General features: G+C 42.8%; 2 protein-coding genes and 1 long non-coding RNA gene across 8 annotated transcripts in view; 2 read left to right on the top strand and 1 right to left on the bottom strand.

Moving 5' to 3' along the window:
- tln2b (talin 2b) overlaps nt 1-11,559 on the bottom strand; it is a 97,359-nt gene extending 85,800 nt beyond the window's left edge. For 4 of the 5 annotated variants that reach the window (XM_030425648.1, XM_030425647.1, XM_030425646.1 and 1 more), the window contains exon 1: nt 11,246-11,558. The gene's annotated coding sequence lies outside the window, so the exon portion shown is untranslated. Of the gene's footprint in view, nt 1-11,245 lie in introns of all 5 variants that reach the window. The other variant, XM_030425649.1, reaches the window with a different exon arrangement.
- Nucleotides 11,560-14,203: 2,644 nt separating this feature from the next.
- On the top strand, nt 14,204-15,870 carry c2cd4a (C2 calcium dependent domain containing 4A). Its single transcript, XM_030425088.1, has 2 exons — nt 14,204-14,318; nt 14,429-15,870. The coding sequence occupies exon 2, from the start codon at nt 14,456-14,458 to the stop codon at nt 15,797-15,799; it is 1,344 nt and encodes a 447-aa protein (XP_030280948.1). The 5' UTR covers nt 14,204-14,318; nt 14,429-14,455; the 3' UTR covers nt 15,800-15,870.
- Nucleotides 15,871-23,779: 7,909 nt separating this feature from the next.
- Nucleotides 23,780-26,087, top strand: part of LOC115587266 (uncharacterized) — a 30,855-nt gene continuing 28,547 nt past the window's right edge. For both annotated transcript variants that reach the window (XR_003984997.1, XR_003984998.1), the window contains exon 1: nt 23,780-24,089. This is a non-coding gene — a long non-coding RNA (uncharacterized LOC115587266). The remainder of the gene's footprint in view (nt 24,090-26,087) is intronic.

The following is a 26,087-nucleotide window of genomic DNA, read 5'->3' on the forward strand; positions in this document are numbered from 1 at the left end:
CTCAGGCTGGCACACACACCTGGCGGTGTTATACGACTCCTTCCAAGCCAGATGGGGGCGAGAGGGTGTCATCTTGTGGGTGATATAGCCCTCGCAGGGGTAGCATGTCCACTGCGGGTGGGCATCTACCCTCCATTGGCTTCAGGCTCATCAATTTCCTGTCTGAGGGGAAACCAAAGACTCGACGGAGGGAGAAGCAAACAGCTGCCATATAGTGGACTGAACAGATGGTGACAGTGGCAAGAAATTAACACCGTATCATTTTTACATTTTACAAACATCATCTCAATTTGGGCGAAGAACAGATTCAACACTATTTCTAATATTAGATCTTAAAAAAAAAGAGCACTTCTCAGACTGTGCCATGTATTGTTGCTTGTTGTTTGATTTATTTTTCTTTTCATTACATATTCTTTTAGAAATATTTGGAACAACACACTGCATGCACCCCCAGCAATTTGCTCACATCCAGCAGTCTGAGGAGATGTTTTGATACTTTCTTGATAAAAGTGAATACTGCAGCAGCCTTTTCTAGTAATGACAATGGCGAGTGTGCAGTGGCTGAGACACGGTCAGTCTTACTCAGTGATGTGAGATTTGTCATGAATGCGTGTGTTACAAATGTAAAGGCAGGCAACATCCACAGAATGATGCAGCATTTCTTGTCCCAAAACATGTACAAAATCGTCTCTGCTTTCATATATTCCCCATATTGTATTTACAGACTGCAGAGAAGATGAAGAGAGAGTTTGGGTGTCCATTTATCGGCTCGCGTGTGTGACAGAAGGAGAGAGAAGACGCTTTGATCCATGTGTGCTAGGCATGCAAGTCATCCTCAATTGCCGTGGAATTAGGCACTATGCGACTGCACAAGTGTCCTCAGTAATCCAAAATCAACATCATCCTCTTCACCCATGCCAACTGCATTGACAGAAATGTGACACACACTTCGGTAATTCATGGAAATGTTAACAAATCTGCTGGGGAGCCAGCAGCACTTTATGAAGCCAAATCGAGGCCAAAAGGTTTATTAATTTGGAAAAGAAAGAACACAGACGCCATCGCAATCGGGGGATACTATGCTGCGTTCACAGTGTTATGTGGAAATGGGAAACGTCGTTTCTTCAAGCACGGCTGTTAAACTTCACAATCTGGCATATTTTACTGCTCTTATATATCAATTGTTGCCAAAAGCGGTCTAAAAGAGCTTGCTAAGCGGAGGTTTGTCACAAGCATTAGGTTTTTCACTACCAATCTCGTGAATACGGTTTATAGAAAGTGCAGAGTCAAAATTATCAAAGTACCCATATTTCCTTAAGGCAACCTAATTGAGGAAAGGCCCTGAGTCTTCTCTGTTATGCTGTCACTGAATATTTTAAGCCCCTCTCAGGTGATGGTGTGCACCCCCACGTGGCAAAATTCCATCTGAAAGGGAAAATAAAAGATCTGACACCAAAAAAAACACAATTCGAAAGTGAGAAAAGTAAGATTTGATTCTGAAAAGATTAAATCTGGAACTGAAAATAAGACCAGAAATGTGAGAATGTATGATTTATTCAAAGTAATTGAAACTACTCATCAAGAAAACTTTTCCTACATTTGTTCCTAGCTTGAATACATTATTGTATTTTGTTTTTAAAATCAAAGATCAAGAGATGATGAGAGCTGCAGTCAGAGCTGAAAATGTTCAACTTCTTTCCTGAATGAAGTGGTCAAGTCTTAACCGTTGATCTGCTTTCAAGGTGCCTTCCGATGCCAAAACACTGGTGGCAAATTTGACAGTTACATATCACGATTAACCTTAAATTTGCTCAAAAATATCCCCTTTTTAACGTCAGCTGCATTGATAGCACACAAGGCTGCTTTATTGTTACAGAACTCCCGTCTGTTCATACCGAAAAGCTCATAAGGGGTTTTGAATCAAAGCTCCTCAGCTGTCACTTTGTTTAAGTACCCACTGCTTTGACCAATTAATACTGCATACAGTTATTAGCAGTCCAGATATGACGCTTTTCAAGAAATGAAAAGGAGCAATTCTCACAGCTTGAGAGCTGGGGAAGCTGTCCTCTGACAACATGCACGCAAAATGAATAGAGTAAGAATATAATGGTTGCCCTATTGAGGGCATTTTCAACATAACGTCTCATCTTACATAAAGCACCGTCCATTCATTTTCATGCCGATCCGAACAAGCAAGGCATCAGCGAAACAATGGCCGCCTGTTTTGATGTCTTTGACGACATGAGTCAGAGCTGTGGATTAAATTTGACAATGCTTCTATAAATAACATAATTATTCAACTGAATGGCTTTTCTTCTTTTTTTATTTTTTTTTTATCGCGCTGCACGTGTTCACAAGCAGGTTGAGCCGGTGTCACGACAGAATAGCCACGGGGAAGGAATTAGAGAGCATAATGGAGGGGAAACAATCAAACAGACAACATACACATGATATGGTAGTTTTGTTGCCTGTGCCGACAGCTCCTGCAGCCTGGAGTCGCTCTGCTTCCTCCCCTGTACAGGCCAGATGATGTTATGATTCATATGTTAAAGAGATGAATGAATGCTAGTTTGTCCTCATTTCTGTTCTGTGTAATTATACACAAACCCTCACCAGATCCAGAAGGCATACCCAGGAAGCTAAAAGGTATCAGTCCAAAGCGTTAGATGTCACGCAACGTCACCGACGGGCCACAATGCACGGGCATAAAGACGTGGAGATGAGGGGCGATATTAGAATCTGCTCCAGGAGGGATACTGATTCGTCCCTCACTTCAGCGGTTGCCGACACAGTTGCAGGAAATTGAACGCAAGCTCAAGTCAGCTCGTAGGTTCTGATTTTTGCCAGACAACCCATGTTCTGGAGAAAGTCAGCATTGATATTCCACTCTTGCTCAGCCCCGCAGAACAACAGCGCACCGACAAACAAGGTTACAGTATGAAACATCAGGACTTTGTATAATCAATGTCCGACTTGAATTAAAATTTCCTCCTCTGCTAATGATTTTGTGCCATCAGGCCGGGTGACCTTAGTCCCAGGGAGACCATTTAGAATTTATGTCGCACTCGCCCCAGAGGATCGGCATAACAACTAAGGTTGATTTAACGCATTAAGAGAGCAGATGAATCCTGGAGTTTTAAAGGTAACAGATGTTAGATGCTGTACTTACAAACTTTGGTGCACTAAGGAGGCAAAAATATTTGCCTCATGCCAAGTTTGATTCCAAGTAATTAGTCACTAAAGTAGCATGTAAAACTTTTGTATGCTTCTTTGGCTCAATACCTGAATTTAAAGGTCCAGTGTGCCAGATTTTGCATCATTGTGATGAGGCTGCAGATTACAACCAACAAAATACCCCTTATCTCAGCCCCCCACAGTGTTTGCGTTTGCTACTTAAGAAACATGGTGGTCGACATGGTGGACCTGCTGCCATGGACAGATAATAGGGCCTTGATTCAGCTGCCTGTTCATTTCTCTGAAAGTTTCTAAGTGTATGTATTGCATTTCCTGCTACATTTCTGACCGATGTGAGTCAAATCTAATACTGGCTCTAAATGTGGCTCTTTCGTGGCAAGATGCTCTGCTAGGGACACCGGCTAGGTGGTAAACACCAGTTTGCTGCTACAAGAGACTTATTGGGTTTTGTCATAATAAGCAAACACTTTCACATTCACATATTCATTTATTTGTAGCCGGAAATGGGATGAATCTAATGAGCACTAGATTGTGAGATATCCCTATGCATGACTGCACTGATTAATTAGAGATTGTTCTAATCATGTAGCAGCCTATAGCTCCGTGCAACACAGCGCAGTATATCCTTGCTGTACTGGCTCTTCCAGGGGACAGCTTCCCTGTCCAAGTTCAAAATGAACACCGTCAGAAAGGTCTTTATGAAGAGCACCGATCACGTCATCGACTCTTGAGTCTGCTTTATCATTCCATCTCCAAAAACAGGGTGACGAATGTAATCCTATGTATCGCCTTCCACTGAGGGTAACCAGAGCGTCCCTCTGCCCTTAACACAAGGTCACTGCACTGCTGATGAGCAGAATACACAAGGCTAAAGTAACACAATCACTTATACAGTGCGGCTTCCAGTTGCTAAAAGCTCTTTCGCCAGGCCAATATGAAATCATTTGGACAAGAGTGTGTCAGAGCAGTCCACAGCTCTTCTTTGAGACTCAAGGTGCTGACACTACACAGCCGTGAGCTGAGAGACACACAGAGCGAGAGAGAGAGAGAGAGAGAGAGAGATCGCTCGGTCAGCAACCATGGCAGCCTGCAGAGGATCAGAGCAGAGGAGAGCGGTAATTTCAGTGCTGCTCTTCAGACAGGAGAGTCCTTTCCCTCTGGGCAGTCACAAAAACAGGCTGACAGCTGCTGTACACACAAAGGACCTGATGGCCCTCAATTAACCTTGATGTGAAACTACTGCCTTGTCAATCCTCCCTTAAACAAGATCAACGGTGCCGTTCGGCTGCAATATCATTTTGTTTACCTCATCCGTCTGTTATTCCATCTCGCCTCCGTCCCAGTGCTGCTAGCCTTTGCTCCCTCCTTCTGAAAATTGGACAAGCCTCTCAACCTCTGGACGTCTCACATCCTGGGCAATTTACAGACAGGGATAACTTCACATGGTGCCCTTTGATTTTTTTATCAAGATGTTAGAAAACTGTGTCATGGGTGTAAAAAAAAAAAACCTCCCCGTCTCATCAAGAGATTGATGTCTGAACCGTACCATGTTGCAGGACCCCCACCACTCAGCTGTATTTGGCTGTGATGTATCATTGATGCAGATCGATGGCAAGTGGCTCGATCACGAGGATCTCTGCCCCACTGTCATTGACCTCTGGCTCCCGTGGCGCTCCTCGGAGACCCCCTGCCAGTGAAAAACACTCCCAGCATGCTGATGAAACCCATCAGCGCCTTTGAGAGTGCGCCTCTAATGTGCTTTTCTTTGAGGAGCCGGCCTAAGAAAACACTCCCTAAAATAATAACAACATAGTCCTATGAAGCTCTGAACGTATATGGCGTACTGTGCGTGCATAGAGGAGTAATTACATTTCTTTGATTGTGCGGCTAAACACAGTCACTTAGAAGACACAAGGACACTTAAAGCACAATCTCGTTTTGAGTGCAACTTCAAATACACTCAACAGAGAGACGGGTCATGGCAGTTAGAAGCTCCGAGCACTCGTACCTAGTGAAAAGAGTGAAAGGAAGCCGGGCATGCTACAACGAGGTGACTATTGGCTGGGCACAAGCAGCCATTATACCTCAACAAAGACTACCAGGTGATAAAACTGTCCGCTTAAAGCCCAAAAGCAGCAGCAAGCATTGTGAGAACAGAAAAGGAACATGCTGACTTTAACGCAATAATGTACGTCCGCTCCTTTTAATTACTCGAACTTTGTTGCACATAGAAACAGACATGTTGGAGACAAAAGAGGTTTTCCTCCCGCCACTCTCCCCTTCTCAGAGGGGGGCTATACATCACATGATCTTTAGCACATGTATCACATGATCTGTACCACTGGTAATCAGTTCGCCTCAGCCAGAGTGGGTCATGTTCCCGGTCGTTCCTCCGTAACACCAGAATGGAGCCGTTCCGCTTTAAGCCACACAGACTCTGTGTGTGTCTGCAGCAGAAACACCTTTCCCAACAAAGTCAAGAAGCATTAATTTTCTACACCTATTCACCGACTCTTCAGTACAATTGAATGCTAATTAAGTAATTTATGCAATCTGCACAAAAGCTATTTTAAACTTAAGCACAAATGCTCACTCACTGCTAAATTAAACTTCAACAAAGTAATCTCGAAAGAGATTATGTAAAAGAGAGTTAATTGAATTAAGCACAATTGACAAAAAATGCACGTAAAATTTACTAACATGAATACATAAAAGCAGCCAGGCAGCCAAAAGGTAAGTCGACAGCTATTCACTTAAGCTGACAGCTGGTGCTCAGGGAACCCTCACATCTTTTATTTTATGCCGCCAACCCAGTTTTGGGACCACGCATGCACGACAGCGCAGTCAGACCTGTCGTCCGCCGCCTCAAACCGACATCGCATTTGACCCGGTGATGAGAAGTGCCACGGGCTGTGCCACTGCCTTCTGACCTGAAACACACCACGGCCGCATCTACTGACCTACTTCTTGAGTCTGCTTACACATCACTGGCGCAGACTCGTTGGTTTAGACCACATGGACGGTAAATACTTTGTAAGTACTCCTTCAGCCTCCAGTCCCAGCTTTATGAGGATCATGTTCAATATATAGTGCCACTTTTAGTTTCATGCTTAATAAATGACCTTGCACTCATCAGCTGATCTGACACACAAATGGAGAGAAGAAATAACAATTAACTGCCTTCTACCTTCAGTGAACATTTCTAAAAAAAACATTTCTATTGTAGATATTAACAATCCTACAAGTTATAAACAGTGACATAAAAGTGTAATACATTAAACTGCTACGCATCATAAGGATCAAAAATTGAGTGACCTGTGGATATGCTGGCATTGGATGCATTGACGTGATAATGGTTGACAATTATTAATCAAGCGTGCGGTAAATTTCCTCATGATCTCTTATTACAAGCGAGATCAACCTTCGTTCGGATCTGAAAGCACATTGGGAAAGTGGTCAAGTGATTGCTAATGGAAAAAAAAGGCCCATCTGCATTAAAGCTCTCACATATTGACTGCCTGCCACATTCATCTGTTGGGAAAAATACCGGAAAATTATGAATTCGGATTGATGTACTAGAATGGCAGCGAGCTTATACATCCACCTCTTGATCTATAGAAAAAGATTTGGAAGCGAGCCAGGCCCTAAAGAGGCTGTGATCACAGAGACGGCAGAGAGAAAATGCATAGCAGAGAGCGATCTGTTTCCACTGCTCGACATGAAACACAAAGGCTGGGTCACAGCGACAGCATGGGGTGTGTTTTAGTTTCCACCTCCTACACACTCATGCATTAAATATGGTTCAACAATCACACTCTCCGGTGACTCTCAGTACCCTTTACTTCCCAGCCTCTCGACCGAACACTTCCTGGGGAATTCCGACCAGGAACGTATTCTTGATGACGGAGCAACTGCAACAGCTGAGAGGAAAAATCACTTTCTAATGAGCAGCGCGGAAATACAGTGGAGGCACTGTCCTTAACAATCGCTCGTTCTCACACTTAGTAGACTTAAATACATGGGAATGTGGGGTCTTGCTGTTGCTATCTAAGGTATGCTAAGTAAAAGCACTGTTCATTTCATAAGACCATGTTTGAGACCTGCGATTCCCAGTGAATTAAGTGTTAAGTTGAACACATGAAGTAAAGTTGTTGTAGCTGAGACACCCTTAATAGCTGCCCATAATACAGAATCACTGTGGTAATGGCCTCTTCAATAGCTGGCAATCAGTGGGAAAAGGCACCATTTAAATAGTGCTTGGTTTTAATTACCGCTGCAAAGCCAAATTGCAGTATTTAATATTTTAAAAGCTTCGACACGGGGAAATGTACAATCCTGACGATATCTATTAATTTGCGCAACTTTTTGTGCCTGTGGTTGACAATGTTTCTGATTTCTTTGACCACAAGCTTTACAAACCAGGCACACATTGCCTTTCTAACCTTGGGTCTTGTGAATAGCATCTAGTGTTTTGTTTGATGAAACACTGAGCCTCTATCAGATGCCTCTGGCAGACGCATGCTGCATATGAGCTTGTGACACTGGTGTTGCTGTGATCTAATTATATCCGTGTAGTGGGAAAGAGTACAGTACTCATTGTAGATTCTCCGGTGGAGAATGTCTCCACCTCTGTGTTTAAGATCAGCCAGCAAACGGCTCATATTGTGAGTCAGTAGATGCGCTGCTGAATTTTTACATAGCTCCGGTATTTGCACAAAAAGACGTACCTGAATGCAGAATGTTATTTGCTCTCACGACCGCAAACATTGTGTCCTGCCATTGACGCAAAAACAATCACATATATGCACTCACAACGAGCAAATCTGTTATGGCTGGTCTCAACGTAAATACATTAATCCTACAGACAATCCTGCTCAATTCCATATTTAAGGAAAGGGTCTTTGCGATTCATAAAGCCGTTCCAGCACTATGTAATCTGGAGATTATTCTCTATTGGCACATTTTGACAATCTGCCATTCAACAAAGCTTTTTTTGTAGACACTAGAAGTGATGCACATTTGATCTAATCACGTATGCTCTTTAGGAGTATGTTAATAGTATGTTGATAAGGAACTCAAGACGTACATCAGAACATGTAAGCATGACGGCCAGCTGTCAGTATTTCTTATAGCAGAAACAGTTCCTGGCTTTAGTGTTTCTGCTGAGGTAAAGCAAGTCGCCGAGACTTCTATCCTATCACGCATGAAGCAGACGTCAGTGCCAAAGCAAAACTGGTGATGCTTGACACCTCCAACTGTCAAAATCCAACCAGTTTAGTCTGGAGACACCTTATATACACTGTAGGGACTGTACACTTTTCAGAAAGGCAGAAAATAGCAAAGCCAGAAGAAGCCATCAAGCATTTAATTAGCACTTTACACACATCAAGGTAAGAATGAGGAATTCTGTGTAGAAATTAAGGCTGAAGCAAAAAAGTCCACCAGCGATATATCGTCCAATGCACCAGCTCTTTGGTTCATCGACAAAGATATGTGATGGAGGCAGGGTATTTTACAGTTAGCAATAAACTATGTGGTCTAAATCACATTTGTGCACTAAAACAACAAACATAAAGATTGCTAACGAAGAAACATGGAGTGCAGTGCCTGCTCAGGCCTACGAGAACAGACCAATCAGAGCCGACTAGGCTTTTCAGGAGGAGGGCCTTTAAGAGACAGGAAGTAAAACGGAGCATACAGACAGAGGGTGAATAGAGATGTTGCACTAATGGACAGTATTCTTAAACATTAATTTATATAAACATTTCCAGTATTCACCCAAAACAAAACATACAAACTGTAAACATTTGCATAATATGGTACCGCTAACTGTGAATTTGATCATTATGAGTTACGCTAAACATATTTTCCTAAATTATTATCTCTAAAAACAAGACTTTATAGTGGTGCGTATCGAGCAACATATACTCCAATACCCGTTTACCTGTGATGTGCTAATATCAGCCATAACATTCCCCGACTGATACATCGGTCAGGCTCTGCTTATAGCTGCACAATTAACCACAATATAAATCAAAACGCAACACTGCTAAATGCAATATGCAAATCACAAATTACCTTCTGATTGGTACTGGCTCCAAAACCTTGAGGCATCAAAACTGCACTCCACAAACTAGCGGGTTTATGTCATAATTAGTTGTAAGGCTGCACAATTAATTACAAATATTACTGAAATCATGATATGGTCTTGTACAACATCCATATCGCAAGACGTGAATCCTTCATAATCCTGCTTTTGTCAAAACAGGATTATGAAGAAGTACTGTAGTGCTGCAGAGATGTTCTCCAGACATGAGAAAACATCTCTGTTTGGTACAACAGACCCCAACAAATGTCACATCACCATGATTTGAATAGCCTTGATAGAGAAAATGAAAACTGTGATGTGAAAATGATCGCCCTCACTCAAGCCCTGGCAAAATAATTGAATTGGAATAGGATTTTTTTTTTTTTGCACCATATCGTGCAGCCCTAGTGAAAATGATGAAACGAGGAGCCCGTGTTCCTACAGTATGGCTGGTGAATGCTTTCATCCTCGTGCCTTACAGTACCACCAGGGAGTATTTTTAGTATGGGTGCTCCCATTAGGGGAATCAAATCCCCAGCACCCTCAGTGGTGCCTTCCTGTATAAAGCCATCCCGAATCACAGCTGTCTGCATCACGCTGACACAGCTCGACTTTTTGAGTGCCACCACTCGGGTAAAAAACATGTCACTCCTCAACACTGAAGGCTTGAAACCGCCTCTCACGGTACGAGTATCCTTGAATTGACCCTTAATATACAAGATGCCTCTCGTAGAAAATGCTCAGCTGCTCTACGCTTGAGGAAGGGTGGGGTGACATTTTTCAAACAGTTGCTTCATCAGTAAATGAGAACATGAAGAGAACAGAACACGGTAAAAAAAAAAAAGAAAAGAAAAAAAAGTTTTACTGTGTGGTCAGATTACCTCAAACACTTACTGTGCTCTCCTAACGTTTAATGCCCCGTACCTGTGTGAAACAACCACATGGTCACAGCTCATAAAATGCCTCCTTCACAAGTGCAGCAGGCACATCTGTGTGAGGCAAGCAGGGGCGGCCTGGCAGGTTCAGGAGACATGTCCTTCAGTGGACACCCTGCACAACCCCTCCCTGCTGCTGGAGAGAAAGCAACAGAGCCAGGTGAGCATGACCTCTGCAGGTGTCAGGTAAAAAAAAAAAAAAAAGGGAGGAATTCTTCCACTGGGATTCATGAAATGGCAGATTTTTATCACAGCTCAACAAAAAACTTGACCAAACTGACCATTAGACAGAGTATCTCCTGCCCACATTTCTCTGCTGTAAATCATCAGCGGGCACATCCCTCCCTGCATGCGCACTCACAGTCTCACATCGTGAATGTGGCTCTGATGTTGAGCCGATCCAGATAACATTCAGGTCAAGTCCAAGTTACAGTACAGAGTAGCGGGGATGCTGGAGCTGAGCAGCATTAGTTGCCTATTTTAGCCCACTTCCAAGCAAGAAACCGAATTCGAGCACACCCCGACTGTTTAAAAACACGCAAGCAAGTAGGTCAATGAAAAACGCTCGTCTGATTACCTTCCGATCTGTCAATGTCAAAAAGCTTGCGGTCACATATTGGGCGATGAAATAGATTTGACAGGCTTGTAACAGGCGCGCCACATGAGGCAAATCGACAGATGTTAAATCCTAACCCCCCTCCCCTATAACAAAAAAAAAAAAAGAAAAAGAAAAAAGAGGAGAGGAGCAAGGACGATGGAGAAGTGGAGCACATCACACCCGATTCTGTGAAATATTTTTATTTTTATTTTTTTTAAAAAGGGTCGACCCTGCAGGCTGTTAATGTGAAATGTTCTCAGCGCTTCTGCTGAGCCAACACCGAGCGGTCCGCCTCCATGTAGTGAGCCCCGTTTGGGAGGAATAGCACCTTCAAAGCACGGCGCCAGGGTTTTTTATTTTGAAACACAATCAGCTTATTTCAAAAAGAAAAGAAAAGGAGAGAAAAGAGAGATGAAGGCGAGATCCTACCTGATGTCTGTCACTCGTTTACGCATGCGACCTGGCTTGTTGGATGTAGGCTACAAGCGGGTCAGCTCAGCCTGCCTGCCTGCCTGCCTCCTCCACGGCATCAAGCCCCTCCTCGTTTATCGTACAGTGGAGAGAGAAGGATGAGGGGGAAAAAAAAAACGACCGCATATCTATGCGCCGAGGAGAGGAAGCGGCGTCACACACACACACACACACACACACACACACACAGTGGTTTTCTGATCGTCATGCGTGAAAGCCAGGTCGAGGATTGAACGGCTCAAGAGCAGATTCAAGAGATAATCCTGCGAGATAAAAAAAAAAAAAAAAAAAAAAAAAACCCACACACACACAGACACACATACACCCGTCGATCGCGTATAGATGAGCGCACGAAAAAAGATTTTCCGACGACTCTTATTTTGAAAGTGCTTTTGAATGTGTGCAGTCAAGTACACCTGCCGATCAGCAGGGCGACCATCAGTGGAAGGGCAGCGCAGTGTGGCGGTGCTTCCTATCATCCCACGTTGACACCGGACTGAACCGATGGCACATGACGGAAGATGATGTTTAAATATACAAGTGGGATCCTGACGCCATGCAGTTCGTGTCAAACTAATGGCTTCCCAGACATGAGCGTGTTTATTTTAGGGATTTTCTGAAAGAATGCATGGCTGTTGGAGGGAGGGTGAATGGAGCCCAGCTGAATTATGAATTATGAATCCATACACTCTGTACTCCAGTTCAGCACCCGATGAGATAATCTTCCAGTTGTGCAGCTGTTTTCTTTATTAATCAGAGTATATTTAACGTTTCAGCCAGACTAGCAGCTCCCTCCCAGTTCATCATCTTAGTGGGTGTGCTGTTGTTTTTTTGTTTTGTTTTTTTACCTGAGCATGTACTGCCCCCTGATGGAGACGTTCAAGCATCCATGCAACTGAGATAATTTATGATAAATAAGGGGATTAAATGTAAGTGTTATCAACTACATATTAAAGGGGACATTTAAACGCAGATGTATTATAGATAAGGTAATAAAACAAAGCAAGGAATCTTTATATTTTACCATATCTGAATAAACAAGCTGTTCCACAGGAAAATAAGTTTCCAAGAACACTGCTCGAAGTTTGAAAGGTGGCAGGGTCCGCCACATATAAACAAAGTAAAACAACAACAACAACAACAAAATAAGATGATAAGATCGTGTTCTTCCTCGTCAGATTAAAATGTCTCCCCCAACACTCCATAGTGCTCCTTTAATCATCATAGGAGGACTGATCATCTGCCTCTCTGGCCTGTGAGGATTATTTCGAGCTAGATTCATGCTTCCCTTCTTCTAAATCTCATAAAGTGCTAAGCTACTTCCTAAAAACCTATCATTGATAGCAACCAGATGACAGAGAACTTCTCCCTCTGCCGATTACTATGCATGTTGTGTGGGTGAAACTGCAGAGCCACAGAGCAGACCCACGCCAAGACCCGCGGCATGAGTCCTGTGTGTCTGATCATGTGCGTGTTCTGATCATGATCACCTCAAACTCACCTCGGTTCATTACCACGACGTACGCTCGAATCGCTCGAACATTTTTGGTCAACATTTCTGAGAAGTCGCCCCATTCGTGACATTCTCCTTGTATATTGTTAGCAGTGACATCATGCGGTTGTTCAGTGCCTGGTAACGCGCGGTAACCAAGTCACGCCACTTGAACTTTGGCCGGGGCAGAGCAGAGTGGAGCGTGTTCACAGGAGGTCTGACTGCTTTTTCAGTGGAGAGCAGAGAAAAAAGCCAAGGGACAAAGAACTGAAGTGACTGAAGGGATGCGCCTTTTGCTTTAGCATTTTATTGTAAATATGCAAAAACAAGCAGCTTTTTTCAGTGTGTGTCATGAGGTTATTTGTTTGTCTGTTTTATAGGGGGGGGGGGGGGGGGGGGGGGGGGTTATACAGTAACTGCAGATTGCAGATAAACCACCAATCCAGCGTTCTGTCGTGCATCATCATCATCATCATGCTGGTGATTATTCATTCTAAAGCTGCTTCATGTCCCACCACAAGAGGGTAGCACTGACATGACAATGTTTCAATAAAGGTTAAAGACCTAAGGCAGCAATGCTCAGTGTGGTTGTATATAAATCAATGCTCTCATTGTCCTTCTTAACACGGATGTTGACCTTTCAGGAACTGTATCTCTGATAAAGAGACATTGTGGTCTGCCTCTCCTTCGGCAGCTCTTCAGCAAGGCTGACGTGTTGGTTTACGAATAGATACACTATACTCACTATTCTCAGTATACTCAGGTCTACACACTATATCCAGCTGAATTGTTGGGATGTGTAGTGATATAAACTCTATGTAGTAAGTGAAGTGACAATGTGGCATTCAAATGTGTCCAGAGTTTAAATATTTCTTTGAAAAGTGAGTTTGATAGAGCAATGAAGTACTGGGATAAACTAATACAGATGGGTTCAACCATTAGGACTTGCCATATTTAATTAAATACCACAGGGATTAGGTTGTTACTTTCATGAAACATGTTTTAGGCAGATGCCTGAGTGACATGTAGTCCTCAGCAAAAGCTGGGTCAGCTGTATTCCTCAAACTCGTGCCTCTAAAAGGTACACGTAAAAATTGTCCAGAATCATTATCTTATCAGATCACCTTGTTTATGTTCGTACAAGAAGGTCACATGCACCATCGAAATTAAATAAATGGAAAAACAAACATGTGAATTAAAAGCCTGCCGTGTGTTTGTGAACACTTGTTCTGCACTTGTAGTAAGCTTATCTTGCTAAAACAGCACAGTGGCTACGACAGGGGCACCGAGATCTGTTGTGGTTTGGATATTTCCATGGGAACCAGTGGCCGAGGCGGGAGGGAGGATCCTGTTGGAGCAGCGCAGGGGGCGTGTGTTAGATTCCCTGATTTCCTGCTTCATTTAAACTGTCTTTGTCTCTCAAACAGCCACAGATGTGTGCAGGTCTTGACAAGAGAGAACCTCTGTCTGCTCCGTCTGCACCTCCGTCCATCCTGCTCAGGACAGCCTTGTGGATTACTCATAGCTTCAGAATATAAGGTAAGAGAGTTAAGGCTTGTAGATGCTATGACACAATTTAGACTTTCTGTGTGTTTGATTTCTAAACACAATGCAGCATCTGAGATCTCCTTTTTTTTTTGTTTCTTCAGAGCTTCCTAATTTCTACCAGAGGACCCATGTGGGTGGTGGAGAAGATCCGTGTGTCAGTGGAGAGATCTAACCTGCCCATCCCGTCAGCAGAACTCAGCTTTAAAATCAGCGACATCATGTTCGGAGAAAAAGGTGACAAACTCAAAAGGATTTCCCTCTGTCCCAACGTCATCACCCCTGACAACATCCCCGAGTTCTGCATCCCGCCCACGATCCCATCCCTGCAGGAGATGAGGAATACGGAGCAGAGCCGAGCCGCTCGCATCAAGGTGTCTCCCTGTGAGAGGGCTTGCCCTGAGATAGAGATAACGCGCCATGAGCCCATCCACCCACACATTATCCAGGTGGAGAGTGTGGACGAGAACCCCTGCGATGGCTGCAGCGATGAAGAGACTACCAATGCAGATCCCCAGAGCCAGGCCGCCCTGTCCCTTCCACACCTGGCCAAAGCTCAGACCTGCTACGGCTTTTGCACCTTGCTGGAGAGCCCCCACACGAGGAGGAAGGAGTCGCTCTTCCACTCTGATCCCGGCTCCTCTCCCCTGCTGCTGCCCAAGAGTCGAACCAGCATATGCTCCAAACACTCCCCCTCCACCTCACCCTCCTCTTCACCTTCCTCCTTCAGCCTCAACTCCCTGACCGCCAGGCTTTCCCCGAGAGGGTACACCCTGAACTGGCAGACCACTCTGGACAGCGATACGACTTCCTCTACCGAATCCTCTCCTTTCAGCTCGCCGCTGCTGACCAGGTGCCCTGCCAAGTCTTCCCTGTTCAAAGCACTGAGCCATGAACTGCTGTTGTCAAGGAACATGAGGAAGGCGATGGTGTCCAGGAACAATTCCCTGTCCACGGATGAAGGCAGCTCCACAGACAATAGCCCCAATGTCATGAGGAGGGCATCAGAGGGGTTGGTTGAAGGCCTGCCCAGCAGCTGCAGCCTGGCACCGCCAAACATCTTCCCCATGGACTTGACTCTGCACAGAGAGAGGGTAATGAAGGAAAGAATGGTACCCATAGGGAAAGACGGCAGCCTGAGACTCTCAGCAGAGTACTGCTCAGATAACCAAAGACTACGGGTTCGACTGATCAGCGCTGAGGGCCTCTATCCTCTCTCTGTAGACCCAAAGATTATCAACTGCAGCGTTAGCCTCTCTCTGGTTCCCGGAAAAGTGCAGAAGCAGCGCAGCACAGTCATCAGAAAGAGCCGTAATCCAATCTTCAATGAGGATTTCTTCTTTGATAGTATCTCAGAGGAAGACCTCAGCCAGTGGTCCCTCCGCTTCAAAGTGGTGAACAAAATGTCCACCCTGAAAAGAGATTATCTCCTGGGTGACTGTGATTTGCCTCTTTCTAGCATTGTGACATTATAAACCTGAGTACTTCCTTCACTGTTTATTTATGTATTTGAATATTTATTTGATTTTTTTATAATTAAATTATGGGAAACTCTGAGGTTGTCTGTCTTTAATACATTCCAAAATAAAACTGTGCATCCAAGTTTCATTGTAATATCATATGTTTTGTGTCTGTGCAGAGGAGCAGTCCACTGAATACTCTCAATATTTTCAGATGCCTAAGATAAGTTTACTTTCAGGAAGAAAAAAAAAAGCACTGACAAAAAGTTCCTCATCACCTCACAACTGCTTAAAAACAAACACAAAAATGTTAATACAGTCATTTACAGCCTTATATTTCCTCTGTGTGTTAACGTTGCTCGGCTGGCGTAAGACAAGCAACTTCTCTAATTTCTCCTAAGCCTGTTGTTTTCCTCCTGACCTTTTCAGTGATTAAAAATATCACTAGAAACCAGAAACCTTAGAGGGGGGAATTTTCACCATTGACTATGCATAATTTTAATCGGTGCACAAAAGAAGCTCTATCTGCTCGTTTTTTTCTGAAATGATACATCCCACTTAGTGTTGAATATCCGGAAGAATGAATAACAACAAAAGCTGTTAGCGAAACCAGCGAGCTGAAGAGCAGGTATTATTCATCTGCTTTTTAATAAACGGAGGCAATGTTGGAGTTGACAGCCATCAGTGAGACTAGTACATTCTTGACTTTAGAGACGATTTCTAAATAAAGATTACTTCCTTTATCAAAGCGATATTTTCTTAAAACTTAGAAATGAAATAAATGAATGAACAGTGATGTAAATACCAGACCAAATAAAGAAATGAAGAATTGCACTGTGTAATTCTAGCATAAACTGCACACCTCAGCTTGTAATATAAAGCAGGAACTCAACTCTTTTGAGAAACTACAGAGCAAAAATCCTCTCTTCATGCTGAAGACTAAAAAAACAGCATTTCTCCGTGTGATATAGACGCGTGTTTGCCCAACTAAACACATCAGCGGCTCTTAATGTAGACTTCAGGCGAGTGTATCCTGCTGCTTTCAGCAATAAAGATCAGGCTTAAAAGCACCGGCTGCCACTATAGCTCCTAGTTAAAGATTAATAGGTTTCTCGGGGCAGAGAAAAAGCTCTGATGGGGGACTGACAACTGCTGGTTATACAGTGTTATGACAAAACATACATACAGTAATGTGGAGGGATGGGACGCATCCACAAATGCATATAAATAGCTATTGCAGCCGAAGCATTAATAATAATCTGCTGGGAGACTGGTTTTAAAGCTCCACGGCCGTAATGACGCACGCTTTATAATGCAAATATTTTACTAGATCTCACCGTTTGGTTTGAGCCAATAAGAAAAGCCCCTGGAAAAATACAGCTCATGATCCACTTTCAGTTTGAACTACAGACTTGGCATAGCCAACAAAAAAACCTGCAATCCCTTCTCAATTGTCTTGATGGAAATAAGGGGTTTTGTGTTTCTTACAACACGTGGCCTAACACACGGGCTTTTGTGCTTCCGTTGATACATGGGAGCACCTCGTTTGCGACAAAACAAACCTATAAACATCCCACACAGACAAGCTGCATTTTTCAACAATATCTCTCGACGCAGAATGCGATTCCTGATCCTGTGGAGAGCCTGGATGCTGTTGGGCACTTTTGTATTGAGTGTTGACTCAGCTGTGAAATACCCTGTAATAAATGAGAATTACCGGTGATTCCCCTCGCTGGTAAACCACTGATAGGATTCGGAGGGCTTTCCACCGATCTATCTCCATTCGAGAGAGCGGAAGCGTTGGTTTTTATGTAGCACGGCGGTTACAGCAGCATTAGGGCCTTGATCCAAGCTGGTGTCGCATGCAAGAATGTCCTCCATCAATGGCAATGGCAATTCATAACAACTATCAGGTCACATTGTACAAGCATTTTAACGTTGTAGCGTTGTAGCGGCGGTATAACAGCCTGGAAAACAGTATGTTCCCAATTATGCCCTCAAGCGATAACAGTTAAATGCACAATATGTCATTTCGGCCACCAGGGGAAATGACTGTTTATGTCGGAATTCGATAGTGTGGGGCATCACGTTGTTAGGAGACTTTACTTGCTTTAGCTTGGGCTGTTAAAGTTAATTATCGCTATTGGAAGGTTTAAGTGTTTCTGCTGCTAGTGTTTTATCACCGCAAAGTTTAAGTTTTTTTTTTTTTTTAGGATTATGTAAATGCACATCATATCTTTAATTCAAACAATATCTCTAAAAAAGAAGTCTATGAAAGTCTTCCTGCTCTCTCCATAAACTTTTAACAAATTGCCTTTCTCTCCACAGCAAATAGCTCCATGGTACGAATACAATGTTGATCTGTCGCTGGCCAGCAGGAAATACATCTCCATGAGAAATATGACAGTCATGCTGTAATACTTCCTTCATACGATTTCTTATTTGCCTTTTGAACATAACACAAGAAAAACGTACCGCAACGCAAACATGAGAGGCTGTTTGCACAGAATTTGCAATGTTTTCTACTTAGCACTGACTGCTAGATGTCATTTCATATTATCTGTAGGAAACATCTGCCTCCCTAAGAGCTGTGCATCATGAATCTAAGCACACAACAGGGGAAGTGATCTGGCTTAATCTCAAGAGCCTGAAAAGAGTTGCCTGGTTACCCCTCATTCACCAGGATGCCTTTGCCCAGCAAATGTGCATTTACAATTTCAAAGTTATGAGTTGGAATTGACAACATCGACATCCAGACATTGATAGGTATAGTATTTGAACCTATTGAGTGTTTCTTAAAATGGAATGAAGGTGTTTTCATACCAAGAAACGCAAACCATGCCCCTCCCCCTGCCATATCTCACTCGACTGTTTTAGCTTCCTAAGTAAATGAGTCTGTTCAAACCGGTTTCCTTATCTTGTTTTTCTGTTTTACCAGGCTCTTATAATGTGCCAAAATATATAATATACACCTTAAAATTTCCCTGGAAAGATGTTTGACCAATGACCAGTGCTTTGCTCCACCTGCTTATGTTTTCAGGACAAGTATGGCTTGTGAATTAGACTGACGCAGGCTAGTGGGCGTCCATTGTAATGACTTATTCACCTTCCTCAGCAACCAGTTGTCATTGGCATGATGTTCTCAGGACAAAGCATTCTGATGTTTAACAGATACAATAGCCAAAGGGGTGACACATATGAACAATGAGGGAGAATGCCTTTTGACCTCTGTAGTTAACACATCATATATATGAGATATAAGGGAGACGAAGTTCAGTTCAAAAACCTAAACTTTCATCAAATAATTTGACTAAAGGAGGTTAAAATATTCCATGATGTCAGCAGTGAAGCCTGTTATTCAGCGCGATGACATCACTGTTTATGGCCCACTGTTCAATTTGCTAAACACTGGCAGTGTTCTGCTTTGCAGCACATTAGTGGAAGTAATGAGCAGGCTTTACGCTATATTTCAGCTGCGTCAGTAGTTTGTGTGAGGACACATCAGGTAAGATGAAACCAGATCTGACAGACTGAAACAGGCACACAGGAAATCTGGCAATGCCTCACTCAAACTCACAGGAGCCTTCAGTATTGAAATGAGGTGGGACACTGTCTGTTTTTCAGTTCAATTAAATAAAAACCTTCCTTTAAGCCTCAAAAATCATGCCGGTTCCCCTCATTTGCAATGACGTCGAGATACGCAAAAATACGCAGAATTAGGGTTAGGGTTAGGTTAACATTTCAAAAGAACAATACTCAGTGAAAACAACTGCATACCGAGGTCAAGTGTCTTTGGATCGTCCCCTTGAGTTGTCCGGGCGTGATAAGAGTGTCAATCTTGAGAATGTTTTGTAGGTAATTCCATGTGTTTGGTGCACCAAAACTACAGGAAGATTTTCTCAGTATGCAGACTTGCAAGACTTGAAGCATAAAACAGTTGGACAGCGGAGCGTTTTCGATAGGATCCTGTGGTCCAGTCCAGCATACATGTTGTATAGTTTGGTGAATGTCTAATGGGTGTTTATCACGTCTCTGAGCCAGCATTTAAAATCATCAAATGCCACACTTGTTTGTCGAGACGATCGGGAAAAAAGCTACTTTGCGGTTTGATTACTTTAAATATTTGACTTGCTAAATATATCCCACTCTAATGATATTTCCAGCATCGCCCTGAGCATCCAGGTCATTAACTTTGCCTCTGTTTTGTCAGTTACACCATCTATTTAACAACAGCACCAAATTAACTTGATGCAACCTCCTACCATATTGTTATCTGTATAGACATTCCCAATTTACGATAAATCCGAGAACAAATATGCCGTATTCGCACGTAGCAGACTCATCACTTAGCCTGTGCACCTGCCCTGTGTGACGCCACCCACTCAATCACCTCAGGCACCGCATGGAGCTGAGTCCAAGCATGACCTGCTCAGTACATAACAACCAGACAGAGTGTAGGTTGGACTTCCTCACATCTGATCGGACTTATATAAACAGAACCGAGGTGTTTGGTCTGACTCGGGTAAACAATTACTCACAAGTACGGCTGTTTGGTTATTGGGTAAATTGACGGTGCGTCAGTAAAAAGTGGAGGCTAAAAATAACCCACTGCGAGGCCTTGTGTAACAACATCAGTTGTGTGTGTCATTTCTCGGTTGCCTCCGGGGTCTGATCACACTTGTGGACAGGCACATGCTGACGGGATGCTTAAATGCATTAGCACAATCAGGACAGGGCTTGCACAATATTGTCTGAATAGCCATTAAAACTGTTAGGCAAACAGTCTGCCACGGTACACCTCGTGCTTCAGGTGAGGTGGGCTGGATTTATTTTCATCAAACATCTTAAACTGAACACAACTATTCTTGATTGAATACAAAAAAAAACATAATGTGAAGTTTCTTTTCGAATGACTTTCAAAGAAAAATTGTGACAACAGCAGTTTTTTTTTTTTTTAAAGTCGAGGCAAAATAAACTGTGCACAATTGGGTGTTGTGCGTGGAAAGATGACACTGTCTTCCTACCCATCTTTCTGTGTTTTTCCTCCTCCAGTAGCGCCTTCCACTCCCATGGCAACGAGGCCCCGCTCCAAGGGAAACCATGGAGATCCTGCCTTTCATGTGTGAGATGCTTTTATTTCGACACATAAGTTGATAGAGGCCGTTCCCTGTCTATTTGATTCAGTCGCATCTCGGCTTCAGTCACGCTGCTGCTTGCATCCGAAGCCAGATCTTTTTCTGCTCGTCGGAGAAAAATGTAGCGAGGGGCGAAGTGGGAATCATGTGTTGCCGATATGCCACGCTGTTCTGGAAAAGACATTTCTACAGATATGACTGTAAAGACCTTGTGTAGGCAAATAGAGCATATTTGAAACAGAGTTAATGATTTGAGACATGTAAAGAGAAGTGCCAAAAGTGATATTATTTGATTAACGCTGGATGTGATTTATCCGTTGTCCTTTCTGAATAAAACATTATACTATTTCATGTTAAAGGATTTAAAGGATGGTTTCATGTCATTTCAAAGGGCTGAAATCTCTCTTTAGATCAAATTAAGGTTTTCAAGAAACCAGAATTTAAAACCTTGATATAATACTAGTATAAAAACGATTCTTGTTACCTTTTTCAAACATAGCAGGGAGAAATATAAGTCCTAAGCAAATAAAACAGGACAATCTGATGGTGGCTCTGTTTTTTTTTTTTTTTTAACTTCGGTACTTTTAATACTATTGACGGAGATCTTTTTTTTTTTAAAGGTGTTGTTAAAAAAAGGACTAATATTTTCACAGCCTTAGATGTAGGTCTTTGCATTACACGTTTTGGTCATTAGCGTTATACTTTGTCTGCCCACTTCACACACACACTCTGGTGCTTGACCAGGTTTCCTGAGAGGGAGAGGCAGTGAGACACATCTAGGTCTGTCTGTGTCATCTTAGCTGTCCTACTTACTGTGATCCACTTATAAAACCAACATCCAAACCGCAGAGGGGTTTCACACTCCCGATTCCCTCAACTTTGTTCGTCCTTGACTCTGAGAGAATATCAAAGATGCGAACTGTGGAGATGATTGTTTATTTGGGGAGAGTCGATTTATGGCCTCATCCTGTGTCATTTGTCAACTTAATTATCATAATTTAGGGGAGAACCCAATGTCATTGTAGGTCAATGAACACCGAATTCATTGAATCGCCGTTTTCATTATAAAGAAACAAAGGAGGCAGATAAAGGTCCTATTTAGATACTGCACACGTTTGTCCGTCAACAAATCCAGTTGAAAAGGCCCGCTGTGACACTTTGGTGTCGTGCTGGAAGCCAATTTTGAGTTTTCGTTAGCGGACTCTTTCCACTGTTGCTCACTGCTGGTTGAGCGGAGCACTTTCGGACATCTTTCGGACTGTCACGGAAAATCCGACCCAAGTTCTTGCCGAAGAAATCCACCGCCCAGCAGCTTTAATCGACTTAAACAAATCGTCCACAGGCTTGTTTAGGCAACCATGAGAGATAAGGGATGGTCTCATTTCTTACAGCATCTGCTCTTAATATTGTAAATATTATAATTCTGAGTTTGAATTTCTTCTCCGAAACATATTTAGTGCCACTCGAAACTCAATAATTTACAGCAACTGGGAAGAAAAATTGAAATTTTTTCCCCTATTCACAGATTTGAAGAATTTCTTTTGCACATTTCCGACCAGAACTGTCGCACAACCCAAACTGGTAACTGCTATGGTGATTTGACAATATTTAGATGTGTTATGAATGGTTATGTTGCTTGCTTTAGTGTACACTTAATGACAACACCTTAAATTCTAGGCTATGAGCTTCAGATCGTCAGTACTGTGTCATTTGAAAATTACACAGACCTAGAAAACCAATTCCCACTGGTACATGGACATACTGTATCGTCATAGGATTCATAAAAGGGCTGTAAATATAACAGTGCATCAGGGACAAGAGATAACAAATGGCCCACAGCCTCTAGTCGTGTTATTTAAGTGCGGGTAAACACTGGAAGCTAGGTGATGGGTCTTTGTTTGCCAATTTGGTTTACTGGGCAACGGACTGTACAGACCAGGGTAAATCACAGTGTCATTTTGTACAAGTGTTTCACGGCGCGGGGCACTATAGGGAAGAGTTTGCCTCGGGAAAGATGGCTGAGTTCTACCATGAAACATGCACACTTCAAGCTCCAGAAAGTGCACTTTCAAGTTAGCATAAGCCTCATTTTCCATGGTAGTCAAAGTGAGAGACCACAGCCGCAATACATTTGATGTGGGAAGAATTGGCTGCTTTTGAGGCGGTGATATCGGCTTAATAAAATGCCTCAACCTCGGTTGTAAGCAAAGGTGTTGCCTCTCGTGTTGATGTTAAGACCGCGGAGCCTGCAATGTGCGAGGGGCGGGACATAAAAATTAAAAGCTTAGAGCTTGTAGGTGCAGCTTTTTCCCTCACAATCCAAATTTTGTTTCAATTAGGTACATAAAGACATGTTTTCTTGTCAGAGAGGGTTTAAATTATGTCGTGCCCCATGGGACTAATAACATCTTTTCACATTAAATCCTCTACACTGTATTATGAATCTAGTAAAGGTGTGCCATTCTGGAGCAGAAATTTTCAATTCTGCCTGTACTATGCTGTACACTATCAATGTCATTTTTATGCACTCAGTGCTTTGTGAAAGACGAGAGAGGGTTGGAAGTGTGTGGTTAGTGTAAGCCAGACTAACATTTTTATCAGTTTTGTTTAATTACAACTGACTCCAAGTACATTTAAGCAGCCACTTTTTCTATATATTTTCATATATTTTCGATCAGATATTGTATTACCAGTAAAATTCCAAAATTAAAATGAAGGTTAAATTCTTTCATCTAGCAACAAGTTGTTTTGTATACATAATACAAAATTTAAGTGTAAAAAAAGGTATAGTGTTACCGTCCGTGAGCCCTTGGCAGTAGGCCGGTCTTTTTGAACTTTGACCCTCTGCTCACCCCTTCGCTTTGCTAGCTGCTGCCTAGCTTTCGTGCTAGCATCATTTTAACGTTACAGTTGCCCTTAACACTTTGTGCTGCTGCTGCTGCACATTTTGCATTTCATAGCAAGCCTGCTACCTCAACCACGTAAGAAGCGTGTTTTTGGAGGCATCATGTGGTTGGACATTTCTAAATGTGTACTGTTGCTTGTCAGGCAGGTTAACTTCAAGTGTACACACTCCAGGACCAATGAAAGTAAGCTAGCTTCTGTTAGCTTTGGAGCATGGCAACTCTTCCGCACTGAGACGATCGATAACACCGCTTCAATTGACGAAGGTAAGCCTTTGCTTTAAACTTAAACATATTGAGTTAAGTTTTAGCTTTCTTCTATGTGTAGCTAAGTGGTTGGCTAACGTTATAGGAGGCTGCTAATGCTACTAGCTTATATAGCTAGCCAACCGCCCTTTCATGGAATTCAGCTGCCAACTTCCATACATAATCATCAGTAATGTGAATATAATGAAGTAGCCTACAACCGCCTGGCAAGATCAGAAAATGATATCACTTTAGAGTAGTGCAGCCTTTAAAACCAAGACAACAAGTTATCAAGATATATCAATAGAGCACTAATATATTGCACAGCCCCAATTCCATGTAATTTGGTTGACAAGCTGTTTATTTAATAGATTGATAAAGGTTTTCTATATCAACAGGTTTAGAGCTGAGCTGCGTGGAAATAAAGGGTTATTAAGGTCACCTAATCATAATTACACGGTTATTGTAAAGATTACATAATCATCATAATTACACTCATAATTGAGACTTCAATCAGTAACATTTATTATGGTTAGTAATTTTATGATGTTTTATGCTAGGGCCACTGGTATTTATATCCAGTGTTTTGCAACAGTGAGCTGGCAGAGAAAGTATAAACCAAAATATGTGAAGAAGCTGTGACCATAGACTGATTTAGTGCGACAAAGCACCACATAGTCTCTCACACCAGTGTTTCTGTGAAGTGTTGGGATGATTATTTGCAAAATTTGCTGTTTTCACCCCATTGTCACAATGCACAATGGAAAGAAATCTGTGTTTTGATCAGCATGCAGGCATCCAAATCTGCTTGAAGCTTAGTGAATCCCTGCTTTTCCACTCTGATCAAAACCTTAATTGATTAAATTGGTGAATCATTGCCCCTGGTATCTCCCTGAGAGCTACAATACGGCATGTTTTTCCACAGCTGGGCATCCTTCGCTTCATGCAGCGCGTTGAAAGCGAGAGTTTCAAAGGCCACAAAGCTCAGATCTCAGCAGGGCACATGTTTCTCACCATGTGAGGCTGCATGTGTTGGTACACATGTCAGTGCTAGAGTACTGATAAAGGGCGAGTGTGTTTGTGTGTTTCTGCATGCATAAATGTGGCCGTGCCGTGTGTGCCCTGGGGTTCAAGGAGTGGTGAAAGGGCTATGGTCACTTTTTGGAGTTAAAGAAGCTGAGAAAATGCTTTGAAGCTTATTGAAAAAAAAAATGTGTATTACGTCTAATCAAAATCAAGATCCCTTAACTGTACTGAACTGTACTATGTAATTTGTTTACTGGTGTTGCAGCTCTGCCCTCCTTTATGCCAGTCTACAGATAAGACTTTCAAGCAGTGTGGAATGTTAGTGTACATGGGCACCCTGCTGAGTTTTGACAGAGGTTAAGAAAACACATGTATTCACTAAACTCTGACACAAGCAAATCTGTTATCCCTCCTATCTCTTTCGTATAAGCAAAGTGCACAGAGCATTCAAGTCGCACCTTGTCATTTTAAACCGGCACTGACCATCACTTTCACCGGATGAAATGAAAATTTGTGCAGTAGGCTCGTCACTGGAGCACTAAAGTAGAACAGAGCCACCGCTAATGATATTAGTAACACCTGTGTGTTTTGTGCTGTGACAAGTCAAAATGTCTGCTGTGAAAAAAGGCCCAATCAGCTTACAGTACAGATGAGGCTCTCACTGTGCACCTGAGGCTGCTAAATAAAGTTTGTCATCCTAGACCTATGAAAACTGAAACTAATGTGTCCTAAAAATGGCCGCCATATACAGGACACACTTCGGGTACGATACAGTGGTCTTCAGTCCTCAGCCTCAGCGACCCCCTGCCCTGCATGTTTTAGATGTCCCCTTCCCTAACCCACCTGATTCCAATGAATGGGTCGTTAGCAGCCTTAAGCAGAGCTTGATGACGAGCTGATCATTTGACTCAAGCGTGTTGTGGCAGGGAAATATCTAAAACATGCAGGGCAGGGGTCCTCGAGGACCAGGATTGAAGAACACTGGTATAGTGA

Source organism: Sparus aurata, chromosome 8 (genome assembly GCF_900880675.1).
Source record: "Sparus aurata chromosome 8, fSpaAur1.1, whole genome shotgun sequence".
In the NCBI taxonomy this organism is placed as follows: Eukaryota; Metazoa; Chordata; class Actinopteri; order Spariformes; family Sparidae; genus Sparus; species Sparus aurata.